We start from the raw sequence: 23,103 nt of genomic DNA, 5'->3' as shown, positions 1-23,103 counted from the left end.
GGCAGCTTCTCTGTATGCTTAGAATTTTACTGGTTTATGTAAAGTAAGCAGGACAAATATTTTAATGGTTGAGGCTTACTTGCAGATCCTATATAAAATATTGCAGTCATGTATTTCTGTAATAAACTTCCTTACAAGATGTTACTGGCTTTACGAAAGTTTCTTGAAAACACAATGTCCAATAATCACGTTTTGATTCTTGTCCAAGATACTAACCTCCAGTAAGTTAAGGTGGAGTTTATACTTAGAGAATATACAAGAGTGAAAAGGCAATAGCTACTATTCCATTGTTTTTATTGAAAATTACGATTAGAAGGTCAAATATCCCCTTCCAGACAGCAGATAAATATTATACTTTGTGAAAATCCCTTAAAGAAGGTTGTGCTTGAGTGCAAAATCCCCTTCAGTCTGTAACATACTCCAATAATAAAACTCAGCATGGAAATGAAACTCAGCATAGAAATTAAAACTCAAAAAATTGCAGTGACCATTATGTGTACTGGCTAAGTTCATCTAAACAGGGACTTAAGCATCTGCTTATATACATTGTGAACGGGTTCCCTTCTGTTACATTGTTTTGTGCAGCATGCTCTGTTTGCCAAATACTGCTTCCATGTGCATTCTTGGTGAGTAAGTACGAAGAATAAACAGATGTAGAGCAAGAACAGAATATGGCCCTCACAAATCTAACACTAACGAGTATATAATGCTACAAGATCCTCCTCCCATAGGAGGATTTCCTCCCAGTATCAGTGCAAGAGACTCCTCTGTAGTTAAATCAGAACTGAAAAATTATTATTTAATAAATATTTTTGAAAGAGAAGGGAATTTTTCAAGAAAACATTTTCTATGTTTTGGTAAGTAAATTACATAATAAATGGTTGCAAATAATTGATGGTGTTCCCTTAGATAGGTGAAAGCAAAACTTTACTATCCTTTTATCCCCCTTTTTTTTGTCAGCTATAGTTACTGAATAATACAGAACTGTCATGATTTTGCAGACCTTTATGATGTTTTCATGTAAGGCATTTAAGCCTATGTCTTCAAAGAATGATCTTTGGTGATGATGGGCTTCTCCTTAATAGACAGTAGAGCAACATCAATGCTGCTCTATGTCCACGTATTAGCCTCTCCAGCATCTGTGCTGTCTGCATCCTTTTAGGGTGGGGGTGAGTTCTGAACTGAGACTTCTTTCTAAGGAGCTTGTGGCACTGTAAGTCCTTCCTTTTTCCTTTTTTTTGTTCCACATCCTTGCCTCCTGCTCTACCCCTTTCAGCCCCACTCTTTCTCCCTGCTCCATAGCACTCTGCACCTGCTGCTTTGTTTTTCTCACTCCACTGTGCAGTTCCTGCCAGCCTGCTGACACTGCCATATCATCCTGTCATTTTCACTGCAGGGGCAAGGATGGTGGGAGTGAAGCCAAGGCGTTTCTTATTGTGTGGAGACATATACGGAAGAGCAGCAGGGTGAGGAGGAGCAATAGCACTGTGCTGGGACACACTGGATATGGGGACGCACCCTCCAGCCTGGAGATGGGCAGAGGAAGAAATGAGCAACTAAAAGAGTGGGTCAACACTGTTACACAAATAAGCTAAGAATCAGGGTGTGTTATAGGGTATACACCATGCAAAGAGGGCAACTAAAGGGCATGTGAATAGAGATCAGCTGAAGGTATTTGAAAACCCCACTGCACCTGCACTGGAGAGGAGCCCACATCCGTGCTCTGCGCAGCGGCGGAGCTGCCCGGGCAGACCCTTCGCAGCACGCTCCATGGCCCCAGGCCCGCAGCGTGCTGTGTCTTGCCGTGCACACAATGAGCCCCCCAAGGGCTGTTCTCTGCGGTGCTCGTTAGCTGTACATGCCAAGCCTGATGTGACTGAACATTAATCAACACTCCTTTTCTCACTTAACATAAAATTTGCCTCCTATTGTTGCCCTTCTTTTTATGATGTAGATACTATCAGACAGCTCCAGCTATTGCAACTGTGTGCTGGGTAGCAAGCTGCGAGGGGGCCAGGCATGGCTTTCTGGGTTTCTTCTGACATTGCAGTGGTTTGTCTGCAGGGCTGAGGCACGCAGAGCAGCACAGGACAAAGAAGGCCATGCAGCCAGTTGGGAAGCCCACCATGTGCTGTCAGCTCCTGAGTGGGAGAAGCACCTTGCAGCTCTTCTACTGCAATGGGGACCCGTGGGAGACCCCTTCCTTTGCAAGCAGAAAGCATGGGGAGGGTGGGGTGGCCTGCCTGATGGGTGGTTTCACATGGGCATGGAAGAAACTGGTTGCACAGCTGCACAGCCCCAAAGGGGCTTGTTCACTTGCTCCCTTTCTCCTGCGCTTTCTTAACGTCATCCATGCAGAGGCTGGAATTTCCTGGAGTAGAGGAGAAACAATGGGATAATAACATTCTGGGGGCACACACAGTACTGAAAACTGTTGTTGAAAGAACGTTTTTTTAAAACTGACTTTAAGTCATCAGGTTTGGGAGGTTGTTAAGACAAGCAACCTTTCCCAGTACCCTCAATCTGGTCAGATTGAGGTCTCCCAGTGCTCTCTAAATGAAATGGAGAAGTGGATGGTACGTTCCTCACTTTGTCAGTCAGTCTTCTAGAAACCCCCCTTGCCCCAGTCTGCCACCTGCACGACCCCTTTTGGTGACACTCTCAGGAAAAGCGATGAGTTAAGTTCCTACCAAGACCAAGTCTACACACCAGACCATCCCCATCCTTTTTGAATTCAAGGCCATTAAACGCCTTTCGGTTTCCAGGGCTCCTCAAAGGGAGACTCCAGCCGGGATCATGACAGGCGTTGATCTTGCTGGACCTCGGCAAGGTCTCCAGCTCTGCCCGGGCTCTGACACCCACCGACGCCGGTCGCTCCCGGCTCGGGCCCCGGCGGTTCGCTCCCTTCTGCTCCACCCCGGCGTTCGGCCGTTCCCCGCCGCGACCCGCGACGGCCCGGCCCTACCCCGGCGCAGCCCCCTCCCGCCCCCAGGGGCCGGGGGAGCCCCGGCCAATGGCCTGCCGCCTGCCGCCGTCCCTCCCCGGGCCCGGGGCCGCGCCCGTTAAACGGCGGGGTCCGCAGCGCAGCGGTGCGCCGTCCTCCGCCGCCCTGCCCCGGCCCGGCCCGCGGCCGCCATGGGGTGCGAGCGCGGCGCCGCCCTGCTGCTCCTGCCGCTCGCCCTGCAGCTGTGCCCGGGCCGCGCCGCCCCGCCCGCCCCCCGAGGTAAGGGCCCCCGCTGCTCCTCTTCTCTCGGTTTAGCGAACCCGGCCTTCCCCTCCTTCATTCGAAACGGCTTCGGGTCCCGTCCCGTCCCGAGCCCTCCCGCCGGGAGCGCTGCGCTGGCCGGGAAGGGGAGGCTGGGGAGCCGCCAGCTCCGCAGGTGCGCGGGGAGCCGCAGCCGGAGCCGTGGCGGGCGGCGGGGCCGCCCCTGCCCGGCGGGGCGCAGGAGGTGCCCGCGGAGCCGCCCGGCGGCCCGGGCCCGCGGGTGCCCTCGCCCGTGCTTTGCCCCCCGGACTTGCGGTGGGAACCGGAGGAGGTCGCGGGGTGGCCGTTCCATCGGCTACCTTCCCCCCCCCCCAAATCAGCAAAAGGCGGTCTGATTTTACAGGGGTGCTGGTAGGTGTTTTGAGCGTCTGAAGAGCACTTGTCCAGTTGCAAGTTCTCGTAAATGAGAATTGAATTGTTAAGCCATGAAAACCCGTTGGGAAAACTCTACTTCATAAAGCGCATAGGAAAACAAGTACCTTCTAAACCCAGCATTACTTTGGTAATATTACGTATTAGTAAGTCAGGAGCTGCTTTATTTTAGAGCATGCATAAAGTGAGTGGTATCACTCTCCAGGAGCGGCTTGTGACTAGTGCTCAGCTATTGAGTGCAGCAGTTAGTGTAACTTAGTGCCACTCCAGGAGCCTTAAAGCTGCTCCAGGTTCTCTCTGCATTTTCACCCTCTCCATTTGTCTTACCAAATGATGTTTGACATTTTAATTAGTTATTCCTTAGTTAAGTGAAGAAGATAGCAGACTAAGCTGCATTTCAAAAAGCTGTTATTATCCTTGATGTAAAACCATTTCAGAACATTGTCATATTGAGAAGTAGGGTATTGCCCTATTTTAAAAAATAGAGGCAGATTTCCAGCTTGAAAGGAATGGTGGCTAGTGAAAGACCCCAATCTTAGCATGTGAAATTTTCATCTTCTTACAGTCAGAAATCATTGCCATGGGGTTAGGGTTTCACTCCAGGTGTCTAAGCCATCATCAGTTATCTTGAAAAGTGCTGAACAGCAGTGGAGCAGTGTTTACGGTTATGGTTAGCTGTGTCTGGAGAAGAACCTTGGAGGGTCTCAAAAAGCTGGTGTGACATGGCAGCAGAATTAAAGGAAAGAAAGGGTCTTTTATTTTGAGTTCCATCCTCTCCTGTGCGATTAATTTCATTCCTCTGTGCCTCCTCCTCTTAGGGCTTCCCGTCATGTCTTTTAGCTCCCATCTCAAGAGCTAGCCTTGGTGGTTTGAGGCAGATCTCCAGAGAGTGGTTTATCACTGTCTTAAGGTGTAGCTGATCCCTTGTTAGCATTTTCATAGGAGGGTGTGCAGCTCCCTTCTGAAAACCACAGAAAGCAGGCAGGGGAGAGAATTCCTGGTCCATCTCATGAGTGGGCTTGCTTTAGCCTGGTGGGTATGCACATTTCGTGCTCAGAGGCATGTCTGAGTCCTCCCTCTTACTGCATGGATTGAAAACAGCTGTTTGTGCCTTTCAGCTTTGGCAGTCCTTTTTTATCCATTTGTTTTCAAGTCTGCCTTTCCAGGGAGAGGAACAAAAAAGGATGAGATTCTTCTAAAAATGAAATCTGAAATATTTGTGGATCTTTTTTCCTGTTTCTTCCAAACAGGCAATTGTCTCTGCAAGGTCTAAGAGCTGTATCTCTCTGCCCATTCTACTAAGGATGTAAAATGAGTTTTCATAACCCCGTTGCTCTTCTGCTAGCCACTTTTGCTAGCATGTGTGTAATTTATGCTGATGGATAGATCTGGTCACGTATTGCATCTATGTGCTAGTCAGTGAAGATATCCCAAGAAAGAGTTTGATAACATGGTGCCAAAGGATCCAGTAGAGGCAGTGTGCTTTACAGAAGACAACTACCAAACCAATTTGAGCATTCATTTCAAAATTTCAAAAATTTTGATAAATGTTTATTGAAGTAATGTTAGACACACATTTGCTGGTGTTTAGTCATTACTTTTATAGTATTTCTCCTGTATTTTTAAGTGTTTGAGTCTAGCAGAGATTAATTATTCTCACAGGAATTGATATAAAATCAGACAGTAGACCTAGAAGGACTAGACAAAATGTATAGCTGTATTTTGTGCTGTCAAAGACTTAAGTACTGTATTGCAGTGCTCCGGTTGAGAAGATGGACAGTTGTATTTTTTGAATTATTACTACTTGCAAAATGCTGTTGTACAGAGCAGTGAGTTGCATTTCAGTCTCTTGCTTGGGCAATTGCTTTGCTCTCCGTGTGATACATGTGATGAAATACCCAGCGTTTTGCCTCTTCAGTGTGGGTCACTGATTTCAGTGGGAGCAGTAGTTGTCCTGGGATACTGTAAATGTGAGCTGAATGAAAGAGGAATCTTTTCACCAGATCCGTCTCATATATGTGTTTCTTAGTTGTTTGGAAACAGTGTTGTAAGTGCATGCAAATCAAGGGCCTGATTCTTTTTATATTGTATCCTGAAAACTCTCAGAGAGTCATGGTATCCTTGGACCCAATACAAGTGTAGACATAGGCAATATTTCAGTGGCTTCATGAGATGAAGGGAAGAAATATCTTCGTTTTTCTTTTTTGGAAATGTCATTTGTGTCTACATGAATGGATGCTCCAGGATGAGCAATGGAAGGAGCACGAACCCAGGCTCTGATATAAGGGAACACTGAGGAGAACCCCGGTTTGCTGTTTCAGTGCCATATAAGGGGGGGGTAGCTGACGTATGTACAAGTACAATGTTAGACTCTTTGCTGATGCATTGTTCAAAAATAAAAAGAAAAATTTGAAATGGCTTTCACTATGCCTTCAGGGTTATTTTTTTTGGTCAAGCCTGTCTGTCTTTATTATCTGTGCCAGAAGGGAAAGATGAGTCTTATTTATGTAATATATCTTCTGAGAAATCAGTGAAGTGAGAAGGAGATTGTGAACATCATATTGCTTACCTGGCATTTTAGCATTTTAATTGGTGCCCTGTAAATACCATCAAAATGGTTCTTAGGGTAAGTACACTGGAAATCTGTCTGAAAATTCTGATGCTGGATCCTTGGTCTAATTGAAATATCAACACAACCATCTGAATTTATGAAAGCAGAAATAGGTTAAAAAGCTTTCTGCTGAGAGAAGAATTTTAGACATCTACCTGAAAATATTTGAGTACCTCAATTTGAAGACTAGATATTTCTCTGTTAGTAACTTATCAATAATTCCTTTTAAAAACTGCTAAAAGATGATCAGTTGCAACAAAATCTATATGATATTTTGATAGAATCATAGAATAGTTTTGGTTGGAAGGGACCTTAAAAGATATCTAGCCTAACCCCCCTGACATGGACGGGGACATCTTTCACTAAATCAGGTTGTCTAAGATGCCCTGCCCATGCCAGGAGCATTGGACTAGATGATCTTTAAAGATGATCTTCAAATTGTTAATTTTTGGTTTTGTATTATTTATTTTAGGACAACTTGGGTTCATTTTAAAGTATGTCTGGTGGGTGACTTCAGACTACATTCTTCTTTGGTCATTATTATATTTAAATTGCTGTTGAAACTCACTTATTTTTCAGTTTTTGATCTTCTTCCATATTCCAACAAGGGAGTGGTAATGAACTTCTTGCAACAAGCGCTTGGTGATCCTATGCTGAATGAAGTGTACTTGCTCTTGACATTTAAACTGCAGCCGAAGAGCACAGCCACCATATTTGGCTTGTATTCATCAGCTGACAGCAGCAAGTACTTTGAATTTACGGTAATGGGACGGATGAATAAAGGTGAGTTGTTTGGAGTATGTGGAGGAAAACCATTGGATCTGTAGTTATTCGTGTGTCACAGATGAATGTTGAAAACTGTGTGATTGACCTTTGTGCTTGAGTCATACCTGTTGCATGCTGTCACTACTTAGGCCCCCTCTCACAAGGGAAAAGTGTTGGTCGCATCATCTCTCTCTCCCCTTCTCTTTCCTTCTTCTCCGTGGATGCTGCTCACTCCTGGCCAGGGGAAGCTGACCTTACAATCAGCTGGTATGTTCACTCTGCCATGGACTTGCTCTGAGCAGTGTTGAGAAAGGAGGAAAAAGAAGGAGTATGGAGAAAGGAGTAAATTTGGTTTTCTTTTTGTTTTTCTTTTTTCCTCTTTTCCCTTGGGGACAATCACTGGTTCTTATTACTCAGGAATGAGAGGGACACACGCACATGCTGCCTCATGCATATGAAAGGCAGGTTCTTGTTCTGCTGACCTTGAAGGTTAGATGTGACTATGCAAGACAAACATTCCTAGCACTTACAGGATCTTTTGGGTGAATTAAAGTGTCTGTTCTCTGTTTATTGGAATCAGTTAATCAGGATTCAGAGTAGGAACTTCAGCAGACTTTTAGAAATTGAGAGCTTTCATAGGCTAGATCTAGGATATATTGCAATTTTAAGGTTCAGCGAAAAATTGTCGAACAATGTAGGTTATTGTTGCTCCATTGACTGCACCACTGCTAGGATAATTTGCTGCTGCAGATGTTGTAATTGGGCAGCTGAGTCTAATATATTGAGAAACTCTACTGAGATATGTAGGAAATATACATAGAAAAATTATTCTATATGCGGAAGAAAAGCACACCTTTTGCTTGGGAAGTGTAGGGGAGTGAGTTAGATAAAACATTGTTAGCTTCACCAGGTCTGCCAAAATCCTTCTGAGGTCAGGGAATAAGAACTTTTGTGCTATGTGTGTGTGGGTAAGACACGGTCACACAGCCTTATCAGTAACTGTCATACAATTCCTAACACCTATTTACCTCATTGCTAAATAAATGATAGATCAGACATACTCCTTCATACACACAAGTATGTGTGTAAATGTTATACATATATATAGGAATGCATATGTATACACAAAAATACGTCTATATATATGTACAATTTTGAACCTACCAAACTCTTCTCTTGGTTTTCAAGAATACCTGTATGCCTGATGGTGGTTACTGATACACTTTAACTACAGACTTAGGCCTTCTGGTGAAAGGTTACATGGCTTCTTCTGGGTTTCTGCTCAGTATGTTAGTGTTGTATTTGAGAAGTGTCTGTGACAGGACAGTGGCATATAGATAGGCAGCTTGAAGAAATTTTTCCTGTCAGTGACCAGTTTTGAGTAGATTGGGGACATCTGTAACCTACCTTTTGTAAAGGACTGATCAAACAGAGGGAAGCTTTTCACAGCAAGGCTGTTTCATGGAGGTCTCTTTGCCTCCTTATTACTTTAGTGCACCTTGTTTAAGGCATATGGCAGTGTGCGAGTAAGCAGGCAGTGTTTTCATGTGTGGTTTCTCTGGAAGTGTTGAGTGTCCCATATGGCTACTTCATACAGTAAGTTAGACCACATCCAGGAGATCGTCACGTGAGCTGAAAGTATGGAGTGTGGGGGCTGTTTGTGATCTTCTCAAGACTGGAGATCATTGCCTAAGTGGTGAGCCAATGTTGGCATCTTAGCAAAATGCTAAATGTCTACAGTTTTGGAAGGTGTGTAGTGCTTCATCTGCATGGTATTTCCACTTCCGCACCTAAATTTGATCTAAGAAGCCCAAAAGTAGTTCTTAGTTATCCTTTAAAGTGCCACATTCGAGAGTGTTCTGGTTTTGTTGTGGTATACTTGGTAGTAAAATGTTCATAACGCCTCAATGTTTTTAAAGCACAGACCTGAATTACTGGGCAACTGCTCAATTTGTTTTGGTTGGACCAATGTACTTTTCAGAGCCAAATAGCATCTGTGGGTTTCTTGTCCTTTTGAACAATTTCTTTATGAAACAAATGGCAGTAAGTGCATGAAAGTGATGTAACAATTCTATGAAGCAGTTCCTATTTACTGGCAGGATTAGTAGTTCATTGAAAATCCATTTCTTAGTACAGGTGAGGCACTTACTCTCATGAATGACAGTGTAGAATATTCTAGCAGCAAACATGTAATGCAGGGGCTTGGATGAGTTAAATCTTATGGAGGCGGAGGCTGTGGTCCAGCAAAATCTCCCTTCAAAAGCCTACTCTAGTTTACCAGATGGATATTTGGCTTTGGCTGAGGAAGGAATACTTGATCCTCCTTCCAAGCCAGACTGCTCCTTGTCCTGAAATTATTCTGGCAGGATCCATTCTGGGCCCTGCCACCGTCTCCTCTTTCTTTCCGTAGCTTACTGCTGTGTTTGGTCACTCTGAATGCAGGGCTCAGACCTTACTTTCATATGACCAGGCACGCGTAATGTTCACATAAGTAAAATGCCTGCAATGTACTCTGTCTTGCCAGATCTTTGAGTTTACCAAGAAATGCAACCTTTTAGCAAGTTACTGGTGACCTCATGCACCTGTGCGGAAATCTCGGCTCTGGCAGTGTTCTCACATAGACAGCAGTGAAAACATTCCTGATATTGATCACAGCTGCTGAGACTTTAGTGCTAGTGTAGACTTTAAAGATGGAGACATACCCTGCCCCGTTCCCCTGCTGGTATAAATCTGGATTCTTCTAGTCATTAGACTGAGTGATTAGAAGAATAGTTGGGAAGACGTACCCAGTAACTCAGAAGGTCACCAACAAACAGAGGCATCAGAGAGGATACCTTAGTAGTGGAGAGGTAGGAGGATAATTTGTTAAATGAATAGAAATGGGATAAGTTCAGTAGGTGTTACTAGCTCTGAAGCTAATAAGAGTTTTTCTGTCCACTATATCCATAATTTTTAGTTGACCTCATGTTAAGGTGTTTCTTGAAGGTCAGAGTATTTCTGAGCTCTCACTTGATGCAATAGTGGCAGCTCTCTGTGAACTTCAAACAGATGTTCACAAGAGCCAGCACTTAACTGTTTAGGTGCCCGGTGTCTGTGCAGCTTGACTCCTCCATGCACGTAACTTATCATGGGGGGATAAGGAACATGCAGGCTGGTGATCAGTGGGATCTTTGAAACAAGGTGTGTCTGATATTTTAGAGTAGTTATAGGCTGTCAGGATGCACTCAGATCATTGCTTCTGCAGATATGCATCCGGAGAGCCAGAGAGAGGTTTTGTGGAGAGAACTAGCTAGCTGGCCTAAGAGATTTAGCTTGCAGATCCTAGCTTACCAATCCAATTTCCTTAGGAAAGAGACACTTTTTTCAATATTACACAGCGTGTAAGAGGTTTGTTTGTCTGCTGTTTTGTTTTTTCGTGGTGCATTTTACTTCATAAAATGAGAATTTGTTGTGTGAATTATCAAGTAGGTCATTCACTCATGCCTTAAAAAAGTCAAGAGAGGGCTTAGTCATCTTTAAGGGTGGAGTATGTCTTTTCTGCATTATATTTTGTTTTTACTTACTATTTGTTACAGAGAAATGCTTGGAATCATGCTTCCTTTGGTTTCTTTAAGGATGCATTTGGATACACTGTCAGATGGCTTCACTGAATGCAGTATGCATCACTGAAACTGATTTTTTTTTTTTTTTCCTAGTTGTACATTTCCACTACAGAGTATTTCTAGGTCTATCAGATATGTACTTGCCAGAGTACTGACTGCAGGCTGTCTGCTACACCTTTTACATTTGTCACTTGTATTTTAGCATGTTATGCCCTGTAAGGTGACGTTAACTGGTTAAGCCAGTTAGAGAGGCCTGGACAAAACAGTGGAAAACACTGTGCAGACAGCAATGATTTCCAAATGGGGAGTCACATGAGAGTCCTGGTAATCCTGTTCTGAGAGTCAATGTCCCATGTATGATTAGCATTTATATCTGCATATGGGATACATTTACAAAAACTGACATGTGGAAAAATATGAGAGCAATTACAGACTTGTACAGGATCTTCCTTGATCAGCCATGGGTTATTTGCTAGCCTCTGATAGTCCTTCTGTATATTTTGTACTAGTGGTGCTGCGCTATCTGAAGAGCGATGGGAGGTTGAATTCGGTGATCTTTAGCAACATCCAGCTGGCTGATGGGAAACCCCATGCTGTCATCTTATGGCTGAGTGGCCTGCAGCAAGGTTCAAGCACAATAGAATTGTATCTGGACTGCCTGCAAGTAGGTGCCATTCAGGACCTGCCAAAAGCATTTTCAGCACTGTCTCAGAGGTCGGCAGCAGTAGAGTTGCGCACTTTCCAGGAGAAGCCACAGGTAAGCGGGAAAACTGGGAGCAGGCTGAGCATTTAGAGGGGTCACCAGAGATCCCCTGGATCACTGAATTCAGTCCTCACAGCAGCCAAGCTCTGTACAATGATGATTCAGTAATACTGAAGTGTTGGCTTGTGAAATAAATGTAAATGTATGTTTCCTATGGAACAGGTGAAATCTTAGCTTCAATGAACCCAGTAATAGTCATGCTATTAATTATAAACACAATTTTTAGCTTATTAAAAAAAACCCCAAATTGCTGCCTCACTTCAGTCTAGGTGTTTCTTGGGGACTGGACTTTTTGCAAGGACTTAGCTGATACAGTAAGGGCAGCTCTTCATCAGCTTCTTACAGCTGCTCAGTATGAGCAATTCTTGGCTGTGTGTGTTAAAAAGACAAAAGAAGGGGGGGACTCATGTGGTGCAAGAGGCCAAGCCCCATGTGTTTGACTGCAATAGCTTTTCTTCCTCTGTCTGCCAGCCAGTGGTTGGCATAGCAGTCCGAAATAAACAGTATCTTCCACAAGCATTTTCCATCATTATTAATCCAAAATATGCATTAGAAGATGCAAAGACATTCTGCCCCCAAGGTTGCCCTCTTCCTTTATTTCATTGCAGGCTTGAAAATGGGCCTGTTTATATGGAGAGTCACTAAGGTGCCCATATTCCTGATGTGAATGTAAACATCTTTGGGGGGGGGGGAAGAAAGACTGCTTTGGATTCAGTTCAACACCACAAAAAATTCTTATATGCCACGAATATAAAAATATGTGAACTTCCTGGTATGTGAGATCATATGAATTAGAATAGTAAAAAAAGTTCAAAATAAAACCACAGCTATGTGAAAATCTTCAAGGCAAAGATTAGGGATTTTATTACAGTTCAGACGGTGATGGGTGGTCCTGAAGGGAATGGTGTAGGAACGCTGCATGCTTGGGAAATGGAGAACCTTTCTAAAAAAATTAATTTACTTTGTCTGATATTTCACATTTTTTCCATTGTTGTATCAGAATTGTAAGCTCTGTTTTTCTCATGAGTCCAGGATACGCTAGATGAGCTGAAGCTGGTAACTGGAGGAACACTTGCACAAGTGGGGAACCTGCAGGATTGTTTTCTTCAGCAAATTGAACCTGTTTCTCAGTACGCTGGTAAGGCCTGCAACCAGGAGTTAAAATTGTTCCTTAGGATACCAGTGCAAAGAAGCTAGTGTGATGAATATTAAAAATCTGGAGAAGCACTATAGACAAGTAATAACAATTCTTTAACTGAATTACAGCCATGATAATTTCCTGTAGATGTTTTAGAAATAGTTCAGTTTAGAGAAAAAAGAGTCACTGCTGCTGGTGATAAAGCAATAAGTTGTTCTAGTGAAAGAGTTGTCTGTAATGTTTAAAACAGGCTTTTTAGCCTAGTTTGGAAGACAAAATTTTGTGACCATGATCTCTTTGTGTGAACTTAATATTTTAAGTATTCAAATTGCAGACAGGAAGTAGTCCTAAATGTGGTACACTGCTAGAGGCTTTGTGAAAATAGGCGGATGGATAGAGTAGCAAGACTCAACAATGTACTTATCCACGTGGCTAGTATTCATCTTTTGTTGATCACTGGAGCGTCTCAGAGAGGGAAGGAACAAGGCGTGGAGAGGAACACAGGAGACTGCAGGGAGTGTTGGTGCTATGGCCACAGAGCCTGCAGGTCTGCGTGGCAAAAGCCATTGCAAAGTAGCCACTAGTCCTGCTGCAGGTTAGCTGAGACTTATCACCTGCTGGACTGGAAATCTGCTCCAAAAATCAATTCCTTTTCTGCTTTGCTGAGCATTACAGAGACTGAGCTGGGAACAGGGAGGAAAGGAAGGAGCTGAGGCTGCTGGGATTCCTGCAGGTCCCCAGGGGCTGGGTGCAATCCCCTGTGATGGGCAAGGGTGCTCTCAAACCTCTTGACGCAGCAAACCTGGGCTAGACTGCCCCATCTGTACCCCTTCCGATCCGTTCCCATCTGTACCCCTGTCAATCTACCTTTCTGCTGTGCGTGTGAGGGAGAAGAGTGAGTTTGCACTGTGCATGCAATATGTTAATATGTGACAACCATGGGGGAAAAAAGTGCGTTCAAGGTTTGAAATAAGATCCGTGAGAAGTTCTCTCACACCATTTCCTGTCCCCCTGCTGAACCCAACCCTGCAGGTTGCTACTTTTGATGAGACTAGAGATAAGATACACAAATTTTATATGAGAGCATCCTGGGTACATTACATGAATGTAGGCATCAGTGGTGTGCAGTGATAACAGAATCTGGTTTGCCTTTCAGTTACACAGATCTTCAGTTGCACATGCTTCTGTTTTCTTGCTCATTAGCATACATACACCTAGACAAAAAATACAGAATTTTATCATCAAAGGTCTTTCTTTTTCCCTAAATCAACAGACAATCACACATAGAAGTGAAGGGTAATTCCGTGTTTTCTCTTGAAAGAACTCACAGTTCAGAGAGGAAGGTTTCCAGATTGCAGACTTGCAGCTTTCTCATTTGTAACTTTTTGCTCATTAATCAATAATACAAATGGTAGTAATACAGAGAGATATTGTCTCTCCCTGGCTGCCTCTGCCTGACTGAGCCTCTCAAATTCAGTTGCTTGTAACCTTCAAGTGAAATTAGTATCATGTTAATAATAATAATGAAACAACTCACATGAGTGTATTCAAAGTCTACATAGTGAAATTCACCAAAGGGAAAGGTGCAGATGTTCCAACAGCAATATTAACTCAGCTGCCTTGCACTTTGTATATGCTTCACGATGCCCTTTTACAGGAGCAATATATCAGATAACCACAATTTTGCCTTCAGCCAGAAAAATCTGGAATGCAAATGCTTAGCAGTATCTGAGACCTATATATTTTGGTAAAAGGATGTGTTTTTATATTGATTGGAAAATGCTTGAGAGGTCTTTGGACATGTACAGTTGTACATGGCTTTGACTGTGTGCCTGCTCACTGATGTGGCAGCAGCATTCCATCCATGTTCAGTCTGTGAGGCTGAGACACCTAAGCAGGGTAGATGAGGATATGATGATCAGACAGAGGTTGAACATGTGTATTTGGATCTTCCCGTGTGGGTAGGAATATACAGTGCAAGATGCACTGGGTTTGGTAGATGAGATTAGTATGTTGCATGTAATCATCATCACAAAATCATTCAGGTTAAAAGGGATCTTTGGAGGTCATCTAGTTCATGCAGAGTACCTGAACCTGACTGGGAAAAAAACAGCTACGTTGCACCAGACCAAAGGATCTTTTAACTTAGCTACTGTTAGAGACAGTATGCCAATATAGACCCAAGGGCAAGAGTATAAGAGAGTGGAGTTACAGTGTGGTCTTCCCTCAGTGCTTTCCTGTTCTCTGGCAGCTCATGGTGTACAGAGCTCTTGACTCAGAGGTGGAGTCTTTGTGTTTTATACTCAGTACAAGTTTCCTTCCATGAATCCATCCAGTTGGTTTTGAATGCATGATCAAGAATGTCTCCTGGCAGATTCAGCACATGTCTGAGGAGGTATCTCCTGTTTACTTTGAATGTGCCTCTTCATAATTCCATGTGCAACTTGTATATGTAGCTTCTTTGGTGGAGGATTATAGGCTGACAGGAAACTGTTCTCATCAGCCATAATCCATACTTTACACATGGCTGGATCTCTGGCCAAGTAACCACAACCTCTTTGAATGATACTTCAGGATTCTGACTTTGCTGGATGGGGACAAGTGGAGTGCTTGAGGCAGTATTGCTCCCGAGAGAGCTAGAAGAAGTATCTATGAGGCATTCCGTGGTGGCCTGCAATTACACAAGCTAGTGTTTGTGCATTTGCCCTGCCTAAGCCAATTAGCTGTGCAATGGAGCTGGTCACCTGCTCAAAATCCAAGGCCCTGTACTAGAACATGTTGCCCAGAGAAGCTGTGGATGCTTCATCACTGAAAGTCATGTTGGACAGGTCTTTGAGCAACCTGACCTAGTACAACATGTCTCTGCCATGGCAAGGGGTTTGGACTAAGTGATCTTTAAAAGTCTCTTCCAACTCAAACCATGCTATGATTCTATACCGCAAGGTCCTGAGGAGAGAAAGAGTAGCTCCCTGACATGACCTCAGGCTAACAGAGAATAAGCATGACAAGGGACTTCAGTTCCCTGTTGGACAGTAGTTCTTCAGATCTGTTTCTGAATTTAATTATTGCTGTGAAAGCCATTCTGTTACTCAGGTTGTTACTGGAATATAGAGCTAGAGACTAGCTGAACTGGGGAGTTGCCTCAGTAGGTGGTGTATGGATGAAAGAGACTACATGGTAGGACCAGATAAGTGTATAGCTTCAGGCTGTACCTTTTGCTTACCCTGCTGACTCCTAGGAAAAGCCACCACACAATATACTGTGGAACAACAGCTCCCCGAAGGGCCTCTCTGAGTTCTTAGCACTGATCACTGGTCATTCTGCTGCAGGTGGGGCCTACTGTAGGACTTGGCTTTAAATGCAAGAGGGGAAAAAAAAAAACCCACTATGGGAAGTCATCTGTTTCTGTTCTGCTGTCTAAATTTGCAAACAGGACATGTAGTTAATGGCAGTATAACCTGTTTAGTCCACCTTGAAGTTTTAACAGTCTGCAAAACTTAACTGTACAGAATAGATCTGGTTTTGATTTAGATGCTAGCCAACAAACAGCATCTGAAATCTTGAGATTTTTTTGCAGATCTCGATCAGTAATGCCTAAACCATTCTTTGTTTTAAAAAAACCAAGCAAAACAAGAACAGACCCCAGCATCTGTCCTGACAGCCTGAATGCCAAGTTCCACTATGGGATTTTGAAATACCCATGGTATTAGTCCTCCTGCCTTCCTCCCAAATAAAATTAAGACAAGGTTGGGACTAGAACAGAGGCAGGTTCTGGAACAGGTGGTTCCTAAGTCTTTAAACCTGTTCAGTGTTTTGATGAGAAAATCTCAAATGAAGAAAATGTAGTCTGTGAGGAGTTAGACGATTCTCACTAGAATGTTTGGAAACAGTTAGACATGCTTTGAAGTACAAAACAATGAGGTAAGCATTAAGAAAAGCATTTTTCATATAAGCTTTTAATACTCACAAAAGTAACACATGAATAAACCTCCCTGAAGCTATCGGGCATAATATCAAAATATTGTGCCTGCTTAGAAAGTAAAAGAGCATATAGTTGTGAAATTTGTTTTGACATACTCTCTAAGTAGAGAAGTAAACAAATAGCTGCTCGAGAGAGCTACAAACCCAGAAGGGAGCTACAGACAGAAACTACTACAAGCTACGGTGCTAAACATGCTCTCTGCTTCTCTGTCACTGGGTCAAAACTAATGTTTCATTTAACAGATAGAAGTGTCATGTGAAGATCTTGGGTTGATTCTGGCCCTTCCCTATGGCTCATCACAGATAGAACTTTTGGTCTTGTTTCAAGAGGTCTTTAATTTGTTACTTGGTATTGAGAACTGGCTTTGGTGTGAGTTCATAGCATGTTGAGTAGATGTTTTATGAGTCCATACAAACTCTGCACCCCCCCAGAAACAAACATAGCCGTGAAACTTGTGTGCAGTGTGATAAAATACCTTTTGGAAGAAAAGCCAAGTGACTGTCACAGGTATTAAAAACACTCTTTTCATCAGAGCAGTCACTCTTGATGCATGGTTGGAGCTGCACAGTGAGCTTCCTCAGAAAGCTGGGTAACCACTTTAAAAAGTATGCAGGAATCAGTTGTGGTGACATGGAATACACTTATGGAGGGTGACTTCCCATTGTATACACAGATACTTCATGCCCCTGCCTTGCCTTCTTGTCCTAAATGGGTTTTCCCAAAAACCCAGTCTTGAAATCCTAAGGTTTCATTTAGGGTTGCTGGTCTCAGGCCTGGGGGCAACCAGTAACACTGGTGGCATTAGTTGCCCATGTTATTAGGTCTTGCTAGAGAACCTTGACACTGAAATAATGGTAGAGAAATCAGACTGCTTTTCTTTCTGTGGAGAGCTTTCTACTTTTGCCTATTTCTGTGGTGTACAGTGGAGTTCAGTCCAGAAAAGCCTTGTTCATGCGAATCACTCTACAAAAATTGGAGCTAGATACTGTGTTTGCTCTAAGGATTCCTACAGCGCTTAAGTAATGGTAACATCTGCCCTCCTTGGCTCTTCATGGTGTTTCCATCTTGTATCTCAGAAATTATCATGGGAGAATGAAGGGGGGTTTTGTGCATTTTGCACTCCTTTTCATTGCTGTTTCCCTGCAGGTGATTTTAATAGACAGCTGATGGGTCAGATGATGCAGATGAACCAAATACTGGGAGATGTGAAAGACCTGCTCAGACAACAGGTACTGTAATAAGGCTTCAGTGTGAAATATCCTAAGCTTGTCACTTTTGATAGAGTCAGGGCAGAATTCACGTAAGCAATAAACTCCTGAGTAGAGTTCATTGTCTCAGAGGCACGACACAGTGGTGTAGAAATAACCATATCGGTCCTGTGTTTGCTGTGAAGGATCACTGAATGTGGGAGCGTGGGGGACTTGTTTGTTTAGATCCAGAAAATCTAGCATCTTAAGTGGAGAGGAACTAGAGTAGCCATCATAGCCCACTGTTAGGTAGAGGTGGTCTGTTACACAGAACTGAAATTGCATTTGCTCCACTTGCAGGTAGGTGTCAGAACTGGAATTGCTGGTGATTCATGCCTCTAGTTAAGCATTATCATTCTTGAAGGTCCTGTTGATGAAGGCTGAACAAAAGTACAGTTATTATCACTCTCCTTAATTTTAGAGTACAAAGAACATCTCATTTCAAGATAGAGTACCTATGTTGCATGGTTTGAGTGGCATCTTGGGGAAAAAATAATGGTTCTTCTGGCAGCCAGGTGCAACCTGGAGCTGCGTGTATCCGAATAATGTTTATTTTCTATATTCTCAAGGTCAAAGAAACAACTTTTCTGAGAAATACCATAGCTGAGTGCCAAGCATGTGGTAAGTATTCCTGTTATTCCCTGTAAAAGGCAAGCAGATGAGATGTACAGTTGTTTTAAAACTAGTATTGACTGCATCAGCTTTAGGTGGTTTTTAGGAAGTACTGTTTTAAAAACAGCATGTCCAAAGTTCTATATGTATTGGACACAAATTTAAAATAGATTTTCTTCAGAAAAAGAGCTTTCAGTTTCCATAGACCAGACAGTCACCTGTTGGGGGATAAAACCCCATTAAACCAAGCTGTACCACTCGCCCTGTACTATCTGTTCTCACTCTGCCACAAAGCTGTGCTGTGTATTCTGGGGAGGGAGACATTACCTGCCAGATATCTCATGAACAATCTTAGTAAAAGGACAGGGGAGATACCATGTTCTGCTTTAGCTGGTACTGTCAGTCTGAGGAAGATCCTATGCAGTCCACCTGATAGTCATCTGATTCTGAGTAGGCAGTCTCTGCTTAACAGCAGTAAGACCCAAAATGTGGTCTAATCTTTTCACTAAATGGGAGAAATAAATGCTTTCCCAAATTCTACTGCACGGCCATCCTAACACAGCTGACAGAGAGGACACACAGGCAGTCAGTATAAAAACCAAAATATTCCCTCATTGGGTGAGGCAAAAGGCCTTAAACTCGTCAGGCCTTTTAGCTGATTTCTTTTCCCAGTCTGTCAGCCTCCTCAGAACTCAAGTTGAGCTCCAGCCAGGTTAACCTTTAAGTGTAATTGTCAAAGAAAGTATTTAAATCCTGCATGCATCACTACCAAGATTCAGCACCTGCCAGTCTCAGAAAACCTTGCTTTTCCCCAGGGCTGGTATCTGTGTACCTTAAGCCAGTGTACTTGCATGTCCTGTGTGTTCATAGGTGCCAGCTGCTGCTTCTTTATTCCTCTTATTTGTAGGCTGTCAGTTAATGCTGTTGTGAAACCATCGCACTGTTTTCAACCATGAATTGGTAGTGTTGCTGGTTTAGCCAGAGAAATGCCTTGTACCATCACACTTGAGTCCCTTGGGCCATCTTATGTCACTGGCTTTTACACTTTCCTCCCCTGGCCAGCAGCAGATCTGTACTGGGACTAACCTAGCAGGAGGGCTCCCATGTGTAGCTAGGAGAAGCACATGGACCTAACAAAATAGCCTTAATTTCCCCTGTCTGGGGCACCACAAGCTGCTGGACCATTCCCAGCATGAAGTCTCTTCAGCCACAGCACAGCTGGTAGCAGTGCAGTGCAGGAACACTGCTGTGCAGCATTTTGGAGATCTCTTCAGAACACTTGCCAGCTGAAAGCTATGATGGATGTTTCTTTCAATTGCTGAAACTGTTGTTCTTTCTGCATTAAAGGTTTGGGAACTGTGAATTTTCCAACTCAGCTTCCTAGGCGCAGTAAACCCAAATGCGAAGTTAATTCCTGCTTCAGGGGAGTCAGGTGCGTGGAGACAGCAGAGGGATTTCAGTGTGGCCCCTGCCCTGAAGGGCTCACAGGAAATGGAGTTACCTGCTCAGATATCGATGAGGTAAAATAGTGACTTTCACTGAATTAGAAAAAAAAAAAAAAGGCACTAAAAGGCACTAAAAAGCAACTGTTTCATATATCAGTGGGTTGCTGATGCTTACTGTCTTCAGCATTTGCTGACTGCTTGCACAGTGAATGTTGTTTCATTCTGATTTGATTTTACCTCTCTGTTTTGCTGTTGCTGCAACTTTATGGAGATTATATTTGTGAAAACTTGAAATATGCTGGTGAGTTGAGAAGTCACTTAAAGGAGCTTAATGTTTGGGAAAAAAAAACCAAACAACCCTAACCCGGCCAAAACAAGGTTTTCACATAGTTGTTTCTATTCCACAAGAAGATACAGTAACTTCAGTTACAGGCTGCAGAAGCACTTCTTGTCAATATGGGCTTTGTTTCTTTAAATTGTAGTGCTCCTGAACCAGCCTTGGAGACCAAAGTCTTCTCTTCAACCCAAACCGGAGCCATGTTTTCAGCCTTACCTTAAAAGTTTATGAAAGAAAATAAACATTTACTGTTCCTTTTGCTTCTCTATGGTTGCGTTGAAAGCTGATAATGTTGACTTAAATCTATTTTTTTTTCTTGTGCTATATGTTAGAAATTCAGAGCTTGCTTGTATTGAGGACTGAGTTAATAAATTTACAATATCTTAAATGTTTAAATAAAACCTGTGTTAATTGGAATGTGACACTTACTCAGAACACAAACAACAAAGCCACTTACAGCTTCACTGCATTTTATCTGTGTGTTGATTTTTGCCATTACTCTAGTGATTTTTGTGGAAAAGCACCTGGATGTGGTAGACCAGGATGATTAGGTCATTAACTGTGCCTGTAGATAACACAGTGCTACCAATGTACCTGCCTAATCATGTAAAACATCTCCTTCCTAGCCAACAGGAGATGTGCTTTTACTACTCTTCTGGTTTACTCCCTCCTGTAGGCCATCAGCAGAGAGGATGTGATGTGGCCAACTTATATCTGTGAAAAACACTGGGGAGAGAATGTGGGTTGAGTGTGACAGTTTCCTGATGTGTGACAGTTGTAGCTGACGTCTTTTGTTTTGCCTCATGGCATGGACTGTGTCTGCTCCAACAGAAGGTGCAGTAAATGGAGGTGAAGTTCTGAAATGTGAATGCAAGAGGTGGAGCTGAGACTGCTGTGGTGTGAGTTTCATGCCACAGACAGCCGTGGTGAGAGACTTCAAGGCAGCCTAAGTGGAGCCCACCAGTATGGATGGGTTCCACCTCCTGAGCTCTACCCACATTGAGGCACAGCATGGCAATAATCTCCTCCCTGCCATTTTCAGGGTTGGAGCAACTCTACTCATGACAGCAGTAGTTGGAAAAAGCTGAGCCTGATCTGTAGTGACCTGACATTAACATGGTTTTCTGTGAGCAGTCAGACTCTGCCACTGGAGACTGATGTGCCTTCATGTAACTGCTACCATTCCACCATGGCAGACCTGATCTCACATTAGAAACAGCAAGGAAATTTTGCCAAAACAGTGTCATAGAGATACAGTCTTGCTTGTATGAGGTCTTTACATGGACACTGCTATTAAAATGCCACCTAGTCTGGTGCATTTTTTTTCCACCAGTAAATATCTCCTTTAACAGCTGGATTTTCACTTATGGTTGCACAGGGGGAATGTCCTGCTTTTGGCAAGGATAGAGCAAATTTTTTCATCTTAGTAGCTAGGATGGTGCTGCATTTTTGATTCAGTGTAGGATTTGGTGTGAGAAGAATGTTGATAATGCACTGATGGTTTTAGCTGTTGTTAAAAAATCAAGGACTTTTCAACTTCCCATGTTCTGCTAGTGTGCAGGTACACAGGAAGGTGGGAGGGAGCAGAGCCAGAGCAACAGACCTAAATTGGCCAGTGAAATATTCCATATCATATAATGTCATGCTCAGTAGATAGATGAGAGTTGACTGGGAAGCTGTCTTGCTTCCAAGATTGCAGTTTTGGGATTCTCACTTCTCTGGGATCACTAGCCGGAAACAGGCTGGACATTGGTCAGCGGGTGGTGAGCAACCACGTTGTGCATTACTCATTTGTATTTTCTATTACTACTATTTTAATTTTACTTTATTTCAGTTATTAAATTTTTTTTATCTCAACCTACGAGTCTCCTTACCTTTACCCTTCCATTTCTTTCCCCCATGCCCTGTGTGTGGGAGGGTGAGTGAGCAGCTGTGTGGTGTTTGGCTACTGTCTGGGTTTAAACCACGACAAGGAAAAAAAGATAATAAGTAGCAATAGCTTTTCATTGTCTAATAAGAGAGGATGTGTCATATTATTTGTTTTCCTGAGTGACCTGAGACTAAGAAGGAAAGTAATTTTTTTTTTTGAAAGCTGTTTAAGAATCTCTCCTAGGAGAGCACCTTTCTACTTACTAATTTCTGTACTTTCTATTAACTGGCGTTTAAAAAATAGTTCATGTACAAATTCTGATAAAGACAGATCTAGAAGCTTTCTCACTAAGAGCTGCCATCATATTTTCTGAGGCTGTTAGCATCTCTGCAATATGCTCCCTTATTCATTACCAGTTTTAAGACATTACTTTCATCAGCTGATGCCCTGTATCTTGGGAGTTGCAGCTCTGCTCTGTGTATGGTGTAATTTGAGTGCCCTCTGCTGCCTACAATAAAAAATCCACAGCAAGTAAGAAGCACAAAATGTCTGTCCTAGGTTTTATACTTTCCTTATGCTAGTTGACCTACTTTTAACAAATCTTTCCATCAAACATGCTTTAATATTAAACATACCTTTTTTGCTCCCTTGTGTGTCTGTTTGGTTACAAGTTGTATGTTTGCTGTAGGTGGATATCTTCTGGCTCATTCTCCCTCCATCTCGGATGTTTTTCTGTTGGTGATGGAGGGGAAAAAAAGACATATTTTAAAAAGTCTTTTATGTTTATCTCTCTCATGTTTCTTATTTATTGTTGTCTTTGAGCCATGTGCGGCATGATGGCATGTTGATGTTTTCAGTACTCTTACAAATATTATCTAGCAGCTACTGTTGATGTTGGAGACACAGCAATGCAGGATGTGGTTCACAAACTGGCACCCACAAGGCCAGTGAAATGGGTCACAGATGTTCTATAAAACCACATGAGGCAATGAAGCGAATGGTACCTTCAGGCCAAGGGTGATGGTGTGGGCATGTGGCATTGTGGGAGAAGTGCCAAGGGTTGTCTGTGGGCCTCTGGTCTAGAAATGTGTGGG

General features: G+C 43.1%; 1 protein-coding gene across 3 annotated transcripts in view; it reads left to right on the top strand.

Annotated features, from left to right (window-relative positions):
- Window positions 1–1,546: 1,546 nt before the first annotated feature.
- Window positions 1,547–23,103, top strand: part of THBS4 (thrombospondin 4) — a 38,922-nt gene continuing 17,365 nt past the window's right edge. For 2 of the 3 annotated variants that reach the window (XM_074812913.1, XM_074812915.1), the window contains exons 1-7: window positions 3,098–3,223; window positions 6,828–7,031; window positions 11,125–11,372; window positions 12,411–12,516; window positions 17,645–17,727; window positions 18,315–18,366; window positions 19,705–19,877. In XM_074812913.1, coding sequence (XP_074669014.1) covers window positions 3,136–3,223; window positions 6,828–7,031; window positions 11,125–11,372; window positions 12,411–12,516; window positions 17,645–17,727; window positions 18,315–18,366; window positions 19,705–19,877 — 954 coding nt within the window. In that variant the 5' untranslated portion in view covers window positions 3,098–3,135. Of the gene's footprint in view, window positions 1,565–3,097; window positions 3,224–6,827; window positions 7,032–11,124; window positions 11,373–12,410; window positions 12,517–17,644; window positions 17,728–18,314; window positions 18,367–19,704; window positions 19,878–23,103 lie in introns of those variants that run through there. The other variant, XM_074812914.1, reaches the window with a different exon arrangement.

This window comes from Strix aluco, chromosome Z, assembly GCF_031877795.1.
Source record: "Strix aluco isolate bStrAlu1 chromosome Z, bStrAlu1.hap1, whole genome shotgun sequence".
Taxonomy (NCBI): domain Eukaryota; kingdom Metazoa; phylum Chordata; class Aves; order Strigiformes; family Strigidae; genus Strix; species Strix aluco.
This window is presented reverse-complemented; position numbering and strand designations above follow the sequence as displayed.